This window comes from Malurus melanocephalus, unplaced genomic scaffold, assembly GCF_030028575.1.
Source record: "Malurus melanocephalus ecotype Western Australia unplaced genomic scaffold, MMel_1.1 scaffold_51, whole genome shotgun sequence".
Lineage (NCBI taxonomy): Eukaryota > Metazoa > Chordata > Aves > Passeriformes > Maluridae > Malurus > Malurus melanocephalus.
The window spans coordinates 583205-600499 of record NW_026623283.1 but is presented as its reverse complement, the minus strand read 5'-3'; the positions used below and the strand labels follow the sequence as shown (position 1 = coordinate 600499).

The 17295-nt window shown below is 39.6% G+C and overlaps 2 protein-coding genes across 6 annotated transcripts in view; one reads left to right on the top strand and one right to left on the bottom strand.

Annotated features, from left to right (window-relative positions):
* Positions 1-545: 545 nt before the first annotated feature.
* SEC61G (SEC61 translocon subunit gamma) lies at positions 546-3398 on the top strand. Of its 2 annotated transcripts, none has more exons than XM_057365317.1 (4): positions 546-628; positions 1276-1375; positions 2379-2481; positions 3291-3398. In XM_057365317.1, exons 2-4 carry the CDS (start codon positions 1282-1284, stop codon positions 3298-3300), a joined length of 207 nt encoding a protein of 68 aa, XP_057221300.1. In that variant the 5' UTR covers positions 546-628; positions 1276-1281; the 3' UTR covers positions 3301-3398. The 2 variants fall into 2 exon arrangements, with proteins under 2 accessions (XP_057221300.1, XP_057221301.1); XM_057365318.1 differs by having other exon boundaries at positions 578-644.
* Positions 3399-3484: 86 nt separating this feature from the next.
* The window catches only part of TPK1 (thiamin pyrophosphokinase 1), a 289743-nt gene continuing 275932 nt past the window's right edge, over positions 3485-17295 (bottom strand). For all 4 annotated transcript variants that reach the window (XM_057365315.1, XM_057365313.1, XM_057365314.1 and 1 more), the window contains one exon: positions 3485-4990. In XM_057365315.1, coding sequence (XP_057221298.1) covers positions 4872-4990 — 119 coding nt within the window. In that variant the 3' untranslated portion in view covers positions 3485-4871. The remainder of the gene's footprint in view (positions 4991-17295) is intronic.

The following is a 17295-nucleotide window of genomic DNA, read 5'->3' as shown; positions in this document are numbered from 1 at the left end:
CCTGAACAAGTTTTACATGGGTTTTTTTTTTTTTTTTTTTTGGTCAGTTGGGTCTTATTTCTTCAGGGGCAGAGGGCTGCCATCCCTTGAAYGAACAGCATTTGTTACAGGCATATCAGAGAAYCAKTTARGTGGGAAATGATCTTTCAGATCATCAAGTCCAACCTACGACCCAACACCACCTTGTGAACCAGACCATAGCACCGAGCGCCACGTCCACTCTTCCTTAAACACCTCCAGGGCCGGCAATTCCACCACATCCCTGGGCAGCCCATTCCAGTATCTAAACACCCTTTCTGTGAGGAAACTCCTCCTAAAGTCCAACCTAAACCTCTCCCGGCGCAGCTTGAGGCCATGTCCTCTCGTCCTGGGAGRATAGCTGCGCCTTCTTCCCTTTCTTTCCCGCAAGGAGGCTCTCGGATCCCAAGGCTCCAGGGGCACGGACAGAGCCGGCTCAGCCCCCGCCGGAGAGGCGGGAGGAGCGACAGGCCCCGGGAACCGGAAGGGAAAAGCGATCCGAGCAAAACCCCGCCCCCAAAAACCCTCCTTTTGCACTCAAAATCCGCCCCGCCCGCCGCTGTGACGTCACACCCCGGGCTGCTCAGTGCGACGTGTCCCTGGGCCTGCGGTGAGGCCGGCGGAGGGTGCGGGTGTCCCGGGAATCGGGGTCCGGGATGAGGGATGAGGGGCAGAGCAGCGGGGCTGGGAGCGCTCCGGGGCCGGGCAAGGGGGGACTGCGGGGGACAGCGATGGGGAAGGGCCGGCATCGTGCTGGGGCCCTCCTTCCTGCCAGCGGGTCCGTACGGATTGATGGCCGCAGATCCCTCCGGCCCGGTGTCCTGACGGGAGCAGTGCTGGCACTCGTCTGTCGTGAGGGCCACAGAGTCCTCCCGTGCTCACCAACCCCCGGCAGCTTTGGCGTGGGGGTCTCCTGAAACCAGGGCATTTGTCTCTTTAGACGCCTTGGGTGATGTTCTCAGAAACGCGGGGTAGGACATCAGATGAAAGGCAGTCTGTTGTTTTCCTCTTCTAGGCTGAAAGGCTAAGTTTCCGTATTTTTTTACTTTGCAGTCAGAAATAGGCCTTCGTGTTTATTGACTGCTACAGTGTCTTAATTTGCTGCAAAGTGGAARTATCTTAGGTTGGAATATGACATTTTAAGTTATCTTAAGTCTTTAACGAATTCTGTAGGTAACTGCTACTTCGGTAATTAAAAAAAACCGGTTTTCAGTATATATGTGGAACCATCAATGTTAAAAGTGTTTGTCTTTGCAGGTAATCATGGATCAGGTAATGCAATTTGTGGAACCCAGCCGTCAGTTTGTAAAAGACTCCATACGACTTGTTAAGAGATGCACCAAGCCTGACAGGAAAGGTAAAGCACACAMTAAATCAGAACACAATCCTTATATCATCTCATATCTTAGCAGGTGTCTTTCCATACGTCACTTCTGTTGATTCAGTTGCTGTCAATGTTTCTCAGCTGCCAATATGAGATTTAAACTTGAGCTTTAGTTGTCTAATTGTCAGTGTGTTTAAGGTTCTGGCTATAACTAACTTGAACGTGTTCTTTTTTGGTACATATGTAGGTGTGTGAGCAGTACTAAAACTCCACTTATGAAAGGCTAAATAGCTGAAATTCAGTGCTTCACAGTTGTCAGTCACTTCCTGATTGGGACARTTTWGTTGCAGGGAGTATGGAAGATGAGGTTTTAGACTAGAGAGGCCCTGGAGAGAAGCTGTAACTATAACCAGAGTGCAACTGGTCATCCTTAATGATAGTTACAGTCTTCAGTGACGTACTCAGGGTGAACAGGTCTGTGACTCTTAAGTTTGCTAGCAACTTTTGAGATCTGTAAGGAACTTCATTCCTTGTCAGACTGGCAGGTTTTTGAGGGGCTGTTGACCTTCTTAGTCAACTTCATGGCTGCTGTCCTAAAATAATTGAAAACATCCCAAGTACTCTATTTTTGCAGGGACTTACTGTGCTGTCTGCCAGAGACAGACATAAATGCAGATTTTCCATTTTCAATACTGCATTGGGGATTACTTTCAGGGCTTGTAAGGATGTAAAGGAAAGGTAATGAGATAAATATTCCATGCATTGTCATGGACTGTGGGTGTTTCTGATTCTGCTTATTTTAAAAAGATTGTAATTGACCATTCTTCCTGGAAATCAGCATCTTCTCTCTGAAAATGTTATCTGTCTTCTGAAAAAGTGGATTTGTTTCTCAGCCTCTGAGAAGTTTTTGAAGTGTTTCCAGTGTTAATGTTGGTCTGTAAAGAGAAATCTCTCTTTTGGTCACTGCAGTGCACATCTGTATGCCACACATGAGGCTTCCTGACAATTTTTCTTTTTTTTTTTTTGTATTTTGCAGAGTTCCAGAAGATTGCCATGGCAACAGCAATAGGCTTTGCGATAATGGGATTTATTGGTTTCTTTGTCAAACTGATCCATATTCCAATCAACAATATAATTGTGTAAGTGAATATGACCTTCAATTTCACTAAATTTTTACCTGTTCAGCTTTAAACAGATGACATTAGCAAATACTACAGGACCTATATTGCTTTACTGGCTATGCATTTCACATGTTAGTKTAATATGACAAGTATTATTTGAGTCAAAGGACTTTATAAACAAGTAGGTTGTTAATTCAGCATGCTGCAAAGTATTAGATCCACAGTTCTTAAGGTTTTTTCTGAGTGTTCTGCTTCAAAACTGAACATCAGAAATTTTGATTTCCAGTTTCTTAGTGTATGTTTGACCACAGAACATTTACCTTATTTGGATCTTTTATACTTAYACTGTTTCTAGTTTATAATTTGGGTGTCCAAAGTAAATGGATGGACGGTAAGGTAAAGTGAGTGGGTGTGCTGTAGGATGACAGGGCATGGAACAAAGTTGGTCTTGTTTCATTTACTGAGTCCTAGGTATGTTTGAAATTTGTTTTACGTGTAACTGCATTCTGTGAAATCCCTTTTGGAATGAATGTAACATGATGAAAAACTTCACTGGCAATATGGTCCTGACATATGAACAGTACCAATTAAAATTCCTCATGTTCTCCAGAGCTGATATCCCCTTTCTAGCACTGGAAGAGATTAAATACCTTCTGTGTCCATCATTGCTTATACCTCTAAGCGTGGTCATCTAGGCAAGGACTGTTTGAAAATGGGAGATAAGCTGTAAGGGTTGTCTTAACAAGGCAGAGGATAAATTAGACTTCAGGTGGGATCACTTGATCAGACTTCATTGGTTGAAACTGATTATTCTGTTCTCTCAACAGAGGTGGCTGAATATTCATCATGAAGAAGACAGTTGTGACACCTGCTGCAAAGATTTCACAGCTTTATTTTTTTCAATATTAAACAAGCTCAGTTTGGGTTTTCAAACATTCTTGTCATCTTATTTCTCTTATAAGGTATATGTGATCACACCTGTGCATATGATTTCAGGGGGAGTTTGGTTTTTAAATTTTTTTTTTCTTTTTTTTGGTAATAGTAGTTGTGTGTTTTGCTTGTTTTGTTACTTCTTTTAACCGTAGTAGAATCATTCAAGTAGGAAGGAAGCTTGGAAGGTCTTGAGTCTAATGTCCAGCACAAAGCTGGGTCAGTGTTCCATTCTGATGAGGTTGCTTGAGGTTTTGTCCAGTCARATACTGAAAGCTTCCAAGGGGGACAGCTGTATGACCTCTCTTCAGGAGCTATTTACTAATCAGTAAATTATGCATTGGAACAGCATTGTTCCAGCAAAAGTAGACAGCAAGAAAACAGCATTTCTGTATCCTTTCAAGTGGTGATGCAAAAGTGTATGGGAACTCTTATCAATAATTCCGAGTCACCATAATAATCACTAATTCCTTCTTGCATTTGGAAGTCCTTCTAGGTTGTACTATGTAGTTGACAAAAAAAACTCCATCAAATAAAGAAGTTGTTTTGCCAGTCCTTATTCTGAYGGCATAATTAATAAATGATTACTGAGATGTACCATTTGAGGATAATTTAGCTGTCACAGACACTAAGTAGTGCTTCAGCAAATCCACAACTTGGTTACACTCCCGGAGAGGATATACCACCATTTTGGACCYTGTTCTGTATATAGAACTAGAAAAAGGCTTCTGCACGTTGACCTGAAAATTTACTTTAAATGATTCTAAATTTTGATTTGAAGAACTGAGCCTGCAAAAACTGGTAAATGCAATGCTCTTCCTTCTCAGATTAAAACATTTATTTATTTTCAAAAATCATACTGTAAGCATTTGGTATTTGYAGAAGGTACAGTGGTATGTCTATTTGACTTCAAAAGCAATGAATACTGGGAAATCTGATACTGGTGTTACAGCAAAACTGAAGCTTCTTCAGTGCACTTGCTTCCTAAGTAGAAAAGTTCAATTACTGTTCTTGAGAAATCTTCACCAACACCTACAACCTGGGACAGAAAAATGAGATTACTTAATCTTAGTGCTATCACTTTGTAATAGTTAAACTAAATGTAACTGGATACTGTATATCCTTTTGGCAAGAGGGGAAAAWATAGTGCAGTATTGGAATAAAATACTTTGTAAAAGTAGCCTGAACTAACCAGATAAGCAGCAGCAGTTTCTTTATATTCATTTCTGTTTGTGATTGTACTGACTGGCTGCTCATGCATCTTCTGATTAAGCAGAATGAGGTACCAGAACGAAGTACTTTATTATTGCAAGTACTTTTGATGCAATCTCAAGTGACTTTTATTTCAGACTTTTTTTCCATTCAATACATAAAATCAGTGCYTGCTTATGTCTTTTGCAACAGCTTTACTGTCTTAATTCCGTGAAATTTTGTAGTGATTTCAGTCGTGTCTGATCAGAAAAGGCAGCTATGTCTGTTTATCTCTTGATAGCCATTGTCCACAGCAAAGGTTTGTCTGTCTCAATGGTCACAATCCCAGAGTTGTCATAGGTGTTGGAAGTACTGACGAGTGTTCCAAACTTCAGTGCCTGGTTGGCTGTAAAAAATAAAAAAGTGACTTAGTGGTTCTCTACAACAACCGAAACMCATCAATGCATTTGTTTCAAAAGATCACTGCTCCCACAAAGAACAAAAACGTAGCTGAATAACCCAGCTAAACATAATCTAATCAGAAGGCTTGTATGACACTTTTCAATTAGCTATAGAGGCAATAAATTAATACCCAAATTAACATTTAGAGTTTATAGCAGTTTATTGTCCTCAGAATTTCACAACTGAAAATTTGTATTTAATTAGGATCAGTTCAAGTACTGGCACTAGAAAAGGTATTTAAAGTAAAACAAAGAGAGTCTTAGTGTACTTCTAAACTTGGGATTTGCTTTAGCTCGGCAAGAAGCCTGTAATCCTTTAAAACGGGAACAGTTCTAGAGCAAAGGCTAGCAGTTAAAAGTGGTATTTAACTACTTTGTATTTGAATCTGCTCTGTCATGTCTAATGATGTAGATGTTCATGTTCATTACAAACCAAGTAGTATTACTCTAACAAAYACCAAAACATGCAGTTTACATTTTAGCTTTCATTTTTTCCCTTTTTGAAATAGCATTGTTTGCATGTTGCAATCATACCAACTTCCTCAGAGGCACTCCAGAGCTACTCTGTTCTGTGTTAGTCCTTTCTCATAGAAAGGTTCAGAGGAAGAATACTAATAATATCCTTTGCTTTAGCCTGTAAAACAAGCCAAATGACTGCTCTTACTAACTGGCACCTCAGAAAAAAAAACATTTCCATGGAGGATATAAGGAGAGCTGTAGTGGGGAGAATTGTTCAGGAAGATCAAGTCTGTGACTTATCATAATCACCCAATCATATAGTAATAACCAAATAAAAGTCTTCCGGGTTTGCCATCAAGTGACCCACTGCAGAGAGAGGTCTCCCTGTGATCAAAAGGAGTGTAGAGCAACTTAGTAGGCTCTGTTTTCTGGTTTGTACAGGAGATGCATTTTCCAGTGATGGATATGAATGCTGGCCATAGCAAACGTGGGTGTAATGCATCRCTACACTGCACGTTCCAGTGTCTACCCCTTGCTGGAAGCTGCACAGGAGGAACTCATCTTGCCATGCTCTATGGCTTTAAAAGGAGGGAGAGTCGGACAAAAGCCTGTCTCTATTGCCAGATCTGCTTGCTGCTACTTATTCCTATGTAGCTCCAATGCTTGTTACTAGCTTGCAGTAAACTGGAGGTTTCAGCTCCTAGCTGAGCTTGTTGGAATGAGAGAGCAACACCCAAGTTTTACTACTGCCAATGGAAGAGTGCTGCCATTTGAAGTTCAGGAGCTGGGAGCGTAACTGCAATGCATTGCAGAACTTCAGCAAAGATAAAAAAAAGGGAAAAAAGTACTGCTGTACTAGATCARTTAAGTACCTAAAGTAAAGGTGCTGGATTCTGTCAGGATGCTTTTGGACACACAGCAGAACCAGGCAGGCTACTAGATAATTGCCAGCATTAATGAATTTTGGTGTTTGCCTTTGGAAGACACAAGAGAGGCCAATGGGGCTGTGTCTTGCCAGAAAATACAGATTTCACTGTTTACCTGATTGCAGGTAAATAAGTCATTGAATGATGAAGTAACACGTGGGTAGAGTTCCCTGTGTAAAAATACTGAGAAAATTCTGTGTTAAGTGCTGTGGTCAAGTTATGAATGTTCCCAGTCAGTTTTAAGTAGGAAAGAACCTTAAATAATTTAAAACATTTGTTGACACACAAATTTCCTTCTTTTGGTTACTGTATAGTGAAACTTGAAGGGGTGGGGAGGCAGAACTTTGTTGATAAACTGCTGTATAAACCCACTCATTTAGTATCATTTATTGCTTCTTGCTCAAGACTCAGAATAATACTTAATGTTTCACAGCTTTGCATATAAAATAATGGCTCTGCAGAAGGCAAGAATTAACAACAACATGGCAGCTTAATGAAACAAATTCTAAAGCCGTATTTCTTAGTGCATAAAATCTAGTGAAAATGAGAGCCTGTTTTTCCCCTTTCAACAGAAAATTCCTGCCCACTAGATGGAGCCTTTAATCTTTCTCTATCAGGTTTCCTTCTCCACAAGGATCAGTTTGAAATGCTGGAATGAAAAAATGCAGAAAGTGTAAAACAGCACTGCTGATTCACGTGGCTCAAATGGACCAATTCCAAGCACTTGATTTCACAACCAACCAACATTTCAACTAACATAATTAAAAATGCATGTTTTCCATTCAATAAATGAACAGTAATTAATGTGAAAAACTAGGTTTGTGTCAGTACAGGAAATAAGAGGATGTGCATACCTGCTGCTGCTAGGCAAACTTCCTGCTGTGTCATGCATTCTGATGGAAGTTTACAAGGTCAAAGAAGTGGAAAATTTTATCAGTTCACATCTGATCCATTCCATTTTTTTTAAAGATGAATTTCAGTCTTATTTGTTAAGTCCTAGCATGAACTTATGTCTTGCAAAAAAACCCCGTGACATTACAACACCCATTTTCACTATTAAGATTACTCTTCATGAAACACATTCCAAAGAATACCACCTTTTAATTTCCTAACATTTAGTATGCATAGTTTTGCTAAAATTGGGTACCAAATCCAATTTTAATAAAGGATTCCACATTGTGATTAAAAAAAAAAAAAATCAAAATTTCAAAAACTCTGGAAATGTTATAATTTTCTAATTAAAAGAAATCTTATTTTGGATCACTGGAAGTTTTGATTTTGACCAACAGTAGTCTCTTGTTTTTTGTGAGACCTTACTGTTGATTTGGATAAACCCATAAGTGRTTCATTGAAACCCTCTCTTCCCCTGCTTCCAGCAGCCTTAAAAGTTTTGTTTAGTGCTTTGGTTCCAATCAAACTGTGTTTACTGATAATGGACTGTTGATGAGAAAAATACTCTACCCAGCTCCTCTATTGTAGCTATATTATTTTATCATTACTCTCCATCTATAAAGTCAGCAAGGACTTCAATATTAAAAGCAAATGTTGTTCCTGCCTTTTATGCCGGGAGAAAAAAAAACCCCACCAATTCCCCCCACAAAACTCCCACTCAAAATCTATCATGAGACAGTTTTTGTCTGCCTTATGTTCTTATCAGTAACAAACTTCTGTCAGTTGGGTTGCAGCATACCACTAATTCAGACCTAAACATGGGCATGGAGACAACTGACTTTGATGTGGTAGTGGAGGTATGTTTTTCTAGCAGTTTTTGTTTTATTTAGCAGATATTTTAATCTGCCTGGGTTTGAGAATGTTGGAAATAATTTAACGGAAGAAAACTGAGGGCATGTAGGTGAGCTTTCCAAAGAAGCATAATCACAAAGATCATTACTTCTTAGACATTGTTTTTTATTTTGCTGATGAAATTATACAACAAAAGAAATCACAGTAACCCTGAGACTGACAATTCCCACTATTTTATTGCTCTTATTCTGATAATTAAAAAAACCCAAATTCTAGGATGCTATGTTGAAAATGTTGATATTGAAAGTAAAATTTTGAAAATTCATAAATATAATGGTTTCAGAACATTTGGAAATGCTAACAAAATGCACCAATAGGTAATTAAGTTATATAAATAATCAAGACCTTCAAACCTAAAAATGTATTTAAAAATCTGCCACAGTAGGGAGTTATTTTTGAGTAGATGGTACTGAAAATGAGACCTAARCCTTGCTTGCAATCCTTACACTGCTAAGAAATAGTGTGGCCTAGTTATAACTAGGTTGGATGTCATGATGTTAGGTGCTGCAAAAACACTCTCAACACCAGGTAATTCCTCTTAAGAACTGTATTAATGATGTATATATATATATATATATATATATATATATATACACACATAAATATCTATCAAGGTTTCACGTACATCTTATAAGATGCACTTAAGCACTGCTTGAGGGAAGCATATACAGAGAAAAACTTCATCTTAAACTCATCACATATGGCAAAAGCAGTGTCACRGTCTTACCACTGTTACCACAAATGACTGAGAACAAAACACTATCATGAGAAGAGTGCCTCACATAGATACTGTGATACTTATGCTMTGCTTCCTTTTCTCAACTGTATCTCAATTACTTCCTGAGATATGTAAAATCACACCTTGCTGGTTTCCACCACTGAAATTAGAAATAAGGAAAGGAATACAAACAGATTGTCACTGCTGGCATGGATGTGTGGAATATTAAAATAATTAATTATTAATTAAAACCCGTATTATAGTAAATGTAATCCTCTTCCCCCCAGGCAAAKTCTGCATCAAAATGATAGAAAATTAAGATCAATAAGCTGAAACACAAGCTAAAGCGAAATATTGAATCACCATTTGKTATCCTATTACAGTTTATCTGGAGAGGATTTCTCTGAAGTTCTGTGTTAAGAGCAAAAATCTGCATTTAAATGGAGATACATTAGTAATGCATGAGCTAGTACTTTGCAGGTCACCCTGTGTCTGCAGAACAGCAGCATTAATTTTGCTATTTAAAAATAAAAAATCCTAGTAGTTTGTAGACTGATTTTCCTTTCATTCCTTCCAAGCTGTATACTCGTGGTTATACTGATGTGACTGGAGTTAATCTTGATTTACATTGATGGATACAAAGGAAAAATTGGGTGCTTGATCTCTGTGCAGTGGGAACTGCAAAACTGGAAGTTGYAAATAACAGTAATTTACAATAAAACATGAACTACTTTCAATACTGATACAACAGAAATACCATAAAGGCTTGCCGAGTCTACTGGGAGAGGCCAGACCAGCCTGGTACTGCACAGATTCCCTCAGGGCCAAGGGGAGTTTTGAATCAGCAGAGATTGCAGGGRCACTTTTTATAATTATTGTAACTTTGGGCACCTGGTTTTGTGGCACAGAACAACCGTTTTATAATCTCAGTGCATTCATACAAGCAGAGTTATGAAAGCACTGAGAGAATGTCGAAGGAAGGGGGCCCAGCAGGCAGTGCTGGGTGGCTGTTCCACTGGTTCAGGTGCTGGCAAAGACTCTTGGACAGGGCAATGCCTGGCCTCACACTGGGGGGAATTTAGGACGTGACAACAAAAGCTTAAAGGCTGTCAAGGCTTCACAATTTCATTTAAAAAGAGAGAAAAAAAATACATTAACAGAACCGTGTGTTCTACCTTGGATAGAAACCCCCCATGTTGAGAGAGCCTTCAGAAATGCAAATGAATGACAGAAGTTTTCAAATTTATTTCCAGCATGCATTTTTTTCCTACGTATTTTTTTCTATCATTGTAATCCTAGTGGTACTGTAAGAATAGCTCAAACTCTTCCTGTCACATCATCTGCTTGGTGGCAATTTAAAATGATAAGCTSATAAAAATGATGCCAGGAAAAAGAGTGCTTTCTACACTGCTACTACTGCTTCACTAAGATCAACAAGAATCATTAACTGGAAGGGGTTTCTACAGCTATTAGCAGCATTTTAGCAYTACCAGCAAGATGTGCTCCTGTGTTTGTTCAGAATCACTTCAGCGTTTTAACTTAATTAAAGTGGCCTGGAAAGTTAGACAAGGAAACTCCACATCCTGTTTTCAGTAGTGTCTTTCTGGTCTAGATGTGATAAAATTGTAATGGGCGTGATTTAGCAAAAACATAAATGTAAAGTAAGTCAGGGAAATAGCTGTCTGGAAGATTGTTTCACTAAGCTACAGGCAAAGCCAGGCTACGAAGTTATTTTAAGAATTGAGTTTAGCCAGTAAGAAGTAGGGTGTTTACYTAATTTTTGATGCTTTCCACTAAGTTTGTATAATGCTTGTCAAACTACTTATAACTCAGGTGCTGTACAGGTGACAGGCACTATTAATAATAGTGTTAGAGCACTGAAGAAACAGCTGCAGAACCAAAATGTAGCTTCARTTTGACAGGCACTGCTGTAGAGATTTTGCATATAAGCTAGACAAAATAACTTGTTGCTATTTTGGTCTGTCTCTACTTCATGTTTTGAGATAAAGAACACTATTCTCATGAGAAAAAGGGTGAGAGTAATACTGAGATGCATCAGCTAATGAATTGTCTTACTGCTAACTTGTCCATAAGACACCCCATAGCACACATCATCCTATTATGCTGTCATGCTTTAGAGGCATTACTTAGTTACACAAAGCTGAGGATGGCAATCTGGTGCAACACTGAAACCTGAGATTAGCTAAAAACAATGGTGTTCTGTCACAGCATTTAGGTCTGAAGCTCTGRTTTGACATGACAGCAAAGAACCTAAAAATACTTGCTATTTTGAAAGCTGCTACWCTGTCAAGTTGATATGATGCATCAAGTGGTGAAAACTACTGAATTTGTTAGAGAAAGATATCAAAATCATCCCTATAGCAATTGACCATACACAGTGATGCAGAAAKGAGTGAAATTCCCCCCACATTCTTCATGGCTGGGCTGTTGGAGACAGGGAAAAGAGGTGGGAAGAGGAAGGAAAGGGAATCTTTTCCTTACCAGAATCTCAGGGATAGGTGACTACATCCATGTACTCAGGCTTCCAACAATTCAGCACCAGAAAGCTTTCCAACCAGCTCCAGGACTGACCAAGATCAACAACTTGCCTCTAGCTACAGAAATTTTCCAGCACTTCATATAAAAATGGAAAAAAACCCAACCTCTTACAAGTGTGATATTGGTTAACCAGAACACAATGTTAATTATTTTTCTCTTCTATTCTTTGGACTCCTGATAAATCCCATCACATTTAGATTTATATATTTGCAAGAAGAAGCAGTAAAAGAGGATTTTAAAACACATGCATAATACAAGTCTTTCAGCTTCTATATGSATACCATTGTTCCCATCTTTTACAAAAATGTGCAGACACAGTGATTATTTCTGTATCAATCAAACAGGGCCTGTAGCTGAAATATTGGTATGTGGATATTTGCTCAGTAAATACCTACACAGCTTGGGTGAAATGGGGATCTTKTTCATATGCTCCATGCAGAAGAACAGTAGCAAAGCCATAAATATTTCAGAAGTCTTGGCCAGCCTCTTACATMGCCTATCAGTGTGTAGTTAGAATCCCCAACAGCAAGACTCCCAAGAGATTTAGCRCTTCTCTGCTTTCTGTGATGGGGACATGATTTTCCTAAGGGAGTTGATCTAAAGTGAGCCTTGAAAACCAAACTTGAGTAGGCTGTCTTCTTATTGCTGCTGCCAGCACTAGCTCAGCACCATATCCAGAGTCCTGTTCTGCTGCACRTGTTGCTCTGTCACTGGGCTTCAGTGCCAAAATTAAATTAAATATGATTTGACAAAGCTCTGYAAAGCTCAGTCCTTAACTCCAACATGCAAAATTACAATAGCAAAGATGAAAGCAGATCTGTGCAGATATGATTGCAGTCAGAGAGGAAGGAGAACATGTGAGAGGAACAACTCTGCAGACRTCAAGGTCAGYGAAGAAGGAGAGGGAGGAGGTGCTGCAGGCACTGGAGCTGAGATGCCACTGCAGTYTGTGGTGCAGACAGTGGTGAGGCAGCTGTGACCCTGCAGCCCATGGAGGACCATGGGGYTGCAGAGATCCACCTACAGAGCATGGATGAGACCCCCACTGGAACAGGTAGACCAAAAGAGGCTGTGAAGCTGGGGGAATCCCATGCTGGAAAAGGCTTGTGGCAGGGATCTGTGCACCCATGGAGAAAGGAGCCTAGGCTGGAGCAGGTTTCCTGGTAGGACTGTGACCCTGTGGGGGACCCACACTGGAGCAGTGTGTCCTTGAAGGACTGTAGCCTGCAGAACGGGACCCATGCTGGAGCAATTTGTGAAGGACTGTAGCCTGTGGACTCTGATTAGAGAAGTTAATAGAGGATTGTCTCCTGTGGGAAGGACCCCGTGCTGGAGCAGGGGAAGGGCTCTTCTCCCTGAGCAGTGGGAGAAACTACTTGTGATGAACTGACYATAACCCCCATTCTCTGTCTCCCTRCACCACTGGTGGGGAGGAGGTGGAGTCTGAGTAGGAGGAAGGGGTGGAGTGGAACAATGTTTTTAAGATTGATTTTATTTTTCAATATCCTGGTCTGATTTTTTTAGTAATAAGCTAAATTTATATCCCCAAGTTTAGTCTGTTTTGCCCTTGGTGGTAATCAGTGAGTGTCCTTATCTCAGCTGATGAACCTTTCACTATATTTTCTCTCCCCTGTYTAGCTGTGAATGGGAGTGGTAGAGAGGCTTTAGTGGGTGCCTGGCATCCATCCAGGGCCAACCCACCGCATAGGGGTTCAACATATCCATATTTAAACCTTTCCATTGCCAAGTTCCAGCCCCCACCAGAACTGACCTAGTTCAGAGCTGCTCCATGCTGACTCCTGGGTGGCCCCCAGGAGCTCCACACTCTCAGGATCACCAAGAATTACCYGCTCTAAGACTTCAATCAAGCTGTCAGACCAGACTATTAAACTACACCAGAATGGTGGATCTGCTGCTCAAAAAGCTCCTCTGACCACAAGGAAGCAAGCAGCTGCCTTCACCTCTGAGCAATGGTCAGCGTGCTAGAAAAGATACATTCCCTGCCACAGGGAATCCCAGGACAGCTGTTTGCACTATGGCTTGCAGAAGACAAGGCATGCCAGGCTTGAAAGCAAGCTGCAGCCCCTCTGAGCTGCAAGCACAAATAACAAACTTCAATCAAATTAAATCCCTGACAAACAATTTTATTATGCAAGCTTTAACAGTGAACGGCACCATTTCCTAACAGAGTTTTATGTAAATATGGTATTACATTTACACAAAAAAAATGAAGAGAACAAACTGGAATATTCATCCTTATGCACAAAAGCACCATTAATAGAGCATCCGTGCTTTTGTCTAAAACATTTCTCTGGAAGGGGGTAATTATTATTTAAAAAACCCACACTGATCTGCTCCTGACAGCTCACAAGGTACATGTTCATCGACTTGCTCTCCCTGACAGCTGATCTATTCTAGGCACACTTAACTAATAAAGACTATTATAYGTCTAATAGAAAAGTAATTCCATTTATCTTTACCCTTCCTAGCAGCACTGATTTCTTTCACAATGTTGGGGTGGGATGCTGTAAGAGGTTTCTAAAATGTGGTTATTTTCATCCCTACAATTGCTGTGCATTACTTAGAATTTTAGATTGCTCTGCTTTCTTGAGAAAAAACAATTAGACACAGATAGCATCATCCTGTGGATGAAGCAAAAGCAATTATTTCTGTTACAAAATGCCACCCCTCCCATGTGAACAACTAAGCTTTTTGGTTTTTAATTTTATTATTTTGTCTTACTGTTAAAAAAGAATGAATATTATTACTAACACCCTATGTGCCTGTAATGTTTATATTATTTCAATTATAAAGCTATTACTGCTGCTAAATAATTCTATTCCATTTATCTTCAAACTTGTATCTTAAACTTACAATTTTGTTGACATTCTTGAAACTGTGGCTCCTCTAAACTTGCTCACTGGAATCCAGMAGTTTATGTCTTGAGGCAGAACATGAGATTCAAGAGGAGGCTGCAAATGACCCTGTTTATTGTTCAGAGGCACTCAATTTGATTAGATGGCTCTCCATGTCCAAAAAACCCCCAGACCATTGTTTTTGAAACAGTGCTGCCCATTGCACCTTTCAATCTTCCTTCTTTCTAAGCTTTAAAGTCAGCTTTTTTTAAAAAAAAAAATTAAAAATCCAGCAAAAATACAACTTATGACACAGCAAAGGCTATTTTACCACTTCACCCAGCATCAGAGCCCTCCTTTGCTTCAGGAAGGCCACGGGAATGGTACCTGCCGTGTATATGAATCAGTAAGTCATTGCATACGGCTCATTTAATGTTCCTGGCTGTTTGCTTTTACGGTAGGTTTTTTTGGGATGTAAAGTTAAGATTTGTTATCGATGTTGCTGAATATGAACGTTCCTATATAATGTTTGTCTCCAAAATGAAAAAGGARATTCGTCATTAGAGACAAGTCCTAAGTCTCATTGACTGTCAAAGACTTCATTCAAGTGGAAAACTCACTACTGAGAATCTGTTGGCTGGCTGTGCTCTCTCAAAAAAATCTGATTGATTTCCAGCAATGATTTCCAATATGAACAGTGCTCTTCCTGTTGGTGTGCTTCCTCCTCRTGACCTGAAAAGCCTTTTTAGCCCTTACCCCCACCCTCTCCTCCCCTCTGCAGATGGGCTCAGCTGCTCATCCTTTACATTCAGAAACAAGCCATGCACTTCCAGGTGCCCTACAAGGATTCAGTRGTTTGGGGATGTTTTCTTTGCCTTCTTCTTCACCAGGGAGCAGTGCCTCAGCAGGGTTGGAGCAAGCTTTCTGTGAGCGCTGAGAGGAAGGAAAGGCTTCTGCATTAATGACATGGCWCTGTGTCAGGCACTGCCCAGGCCAGGTGGTGCAAGCCCTTGGACCTAAAACACAGAGGCTGAATGCACCTCTAAATTAATGCAGTGCTACATGGTGMAGTCAAAGACATTAAAGTTTCAAGAGTGCAATTGATTATATGTAGTTCAAYGTTCAAACACACTGGCCAAGATGGATTGCAACAGTTACGCCACAGCACAGTGATGCATGTCAGCAGGCTCTCAGTTTTACTGTATGGAGGACTTGACATTAGCTTTTAACCTATCAATAAACTACCCCAGCACACTGCAAGAAGTGGGAAGGAAAAGAAACTACAAATCCAACAGTCACATGTAAAATAAAAGGCTACACCAACTACATTGCAGCTTGTCTGCTGCCAACATCACTTGGGGTTAAAGGAACATGATTACTGCAATTGCCAAGAAAGGAAATATATCCTGAAACAGCCTCTTTTTTAAGCCAGAGAGAGCTCCCATAAAAAAAAAATCTGCCTTTAGCCTGGAATGCTCCTTATCTTACCTGAAATTACTGTAATCTTCAAACATCTGTAATTCCTCACTAATTATCAGTGTAATTCCTCACTAATTATCTGCCGAGGAGTACTGTAGGAGAAACATTCCTATCAAYAGCCAAGAAAACTACCTTTCTGAATTTTATTTTGAATGCAAAATCAAAGTGGTGAGATAGTGGAACACGTTTCCCAGAGCAGTTGTGGATGCTCCATCCCTGGAAATGTTCAAGGCCAGGTTGGATGGGGCTTTGAGCAATGTGGTCTAGTGAAGGGTGACCCTGCCCATGGCAGGGGGGTTGAAACTACATGAACATTAATGTCTCTTCCTRAAGAAACTGTTCTATGAATCTGCAAAATATGATTTTATGTTGTTTGACATTGCTTTTCCCATCCTGGCCATTTGTTGTACTCAATATTTTCCACCTTTTTTATGTTTGTTTTTGGGTGTGGGGTTTATTTYTGGGTTTTTGTTTGTTTGTTTGTTTTGCAGTCGCTTCACAAAAAGATAGGACCCCTGGCAGAATTTCATTGACATAAACTATTTCACTGATTGTTTAAAATCACTAGATATGAAACACTTTTTTATTTTTGCAGATATGGAAAATTTTACTGAAAGCAAAATTATCTCAGAGGGAAAGCAAACTTTAAATTACTACTAAAATATTTCTGTTAGTTCTAGAAACAATGCTAGCAGCTTAAATTCCCCTTAAACTGATATCTTCCTTAAAAGTATCTAAAAGATTAAAAAATAGCACTCTAAAAGATTTCTGATTAACTCACCATCTACAGCAGACTAATGCATCTTTTTAGAGGTGTGGCATAACCATGAGAAAAGTGCAGTTTAAAAATATACGAGTAGAGCCGAGTATCTTATTATCTGGGGAAAGAATAATAGATGTAGAAGTTGATTGCCTATGTAGTTTGAAAATTTATTTTAACCTGGTATATTTGCTTAAAATTCAAAAAAAACCTAGATTCCTATAACATAAATTTCTACTTTGAAATAAGGCAGATCAATAATAAAGCACACAGTATTTTCAAGTTATAGGCATTCCTTTAACTGCTGCTGTGGGATTTCCCACCAACAGTTGCAACACGTCTGCCACATAGTGCATTAAAAATGTTTGCATCTATGACTTACACTCATAGGATAAACTTAATATAACTGTAATASTTCCATTTTAATTCTTCTTTGCTGTACTATTCTAAACATCCTACAACACCTAAAAAACACCCCAGCTCTGATGTCTTTGTGCTTACAAGGTAAACAGAAGTACCTAAGAACACAGGGACATATATGAAGATTATTTCTCAGATATTTCAGTCAGAATAGACACTTTATAATTAACCAAATGCAGAAGTCTCGAAGCAACTGAGCCTGACAACTCTATTCCACTCCTTAGAAGATGTGAATACAGGCACATACTTTAATAGCCAAATTTTAGAAGGA

Bases quoted from the DNA above. Each gene is read 5' to 3' on its own strand.
- SEC61G (XM_057365317.1), top strand. From the start codon at position 1,282: ATGGATCAGGTAATGCAATTTGTGGAACCCAGCCGTCAGTTTGTAAAA. The intron at 1,376-2,378 runs GTAAAGCACACA...TGTATTTTGCAG, and splicing joins CACCAAGCCTGACAGGAAAG to AGTTCCAGAAGATTGCCATG.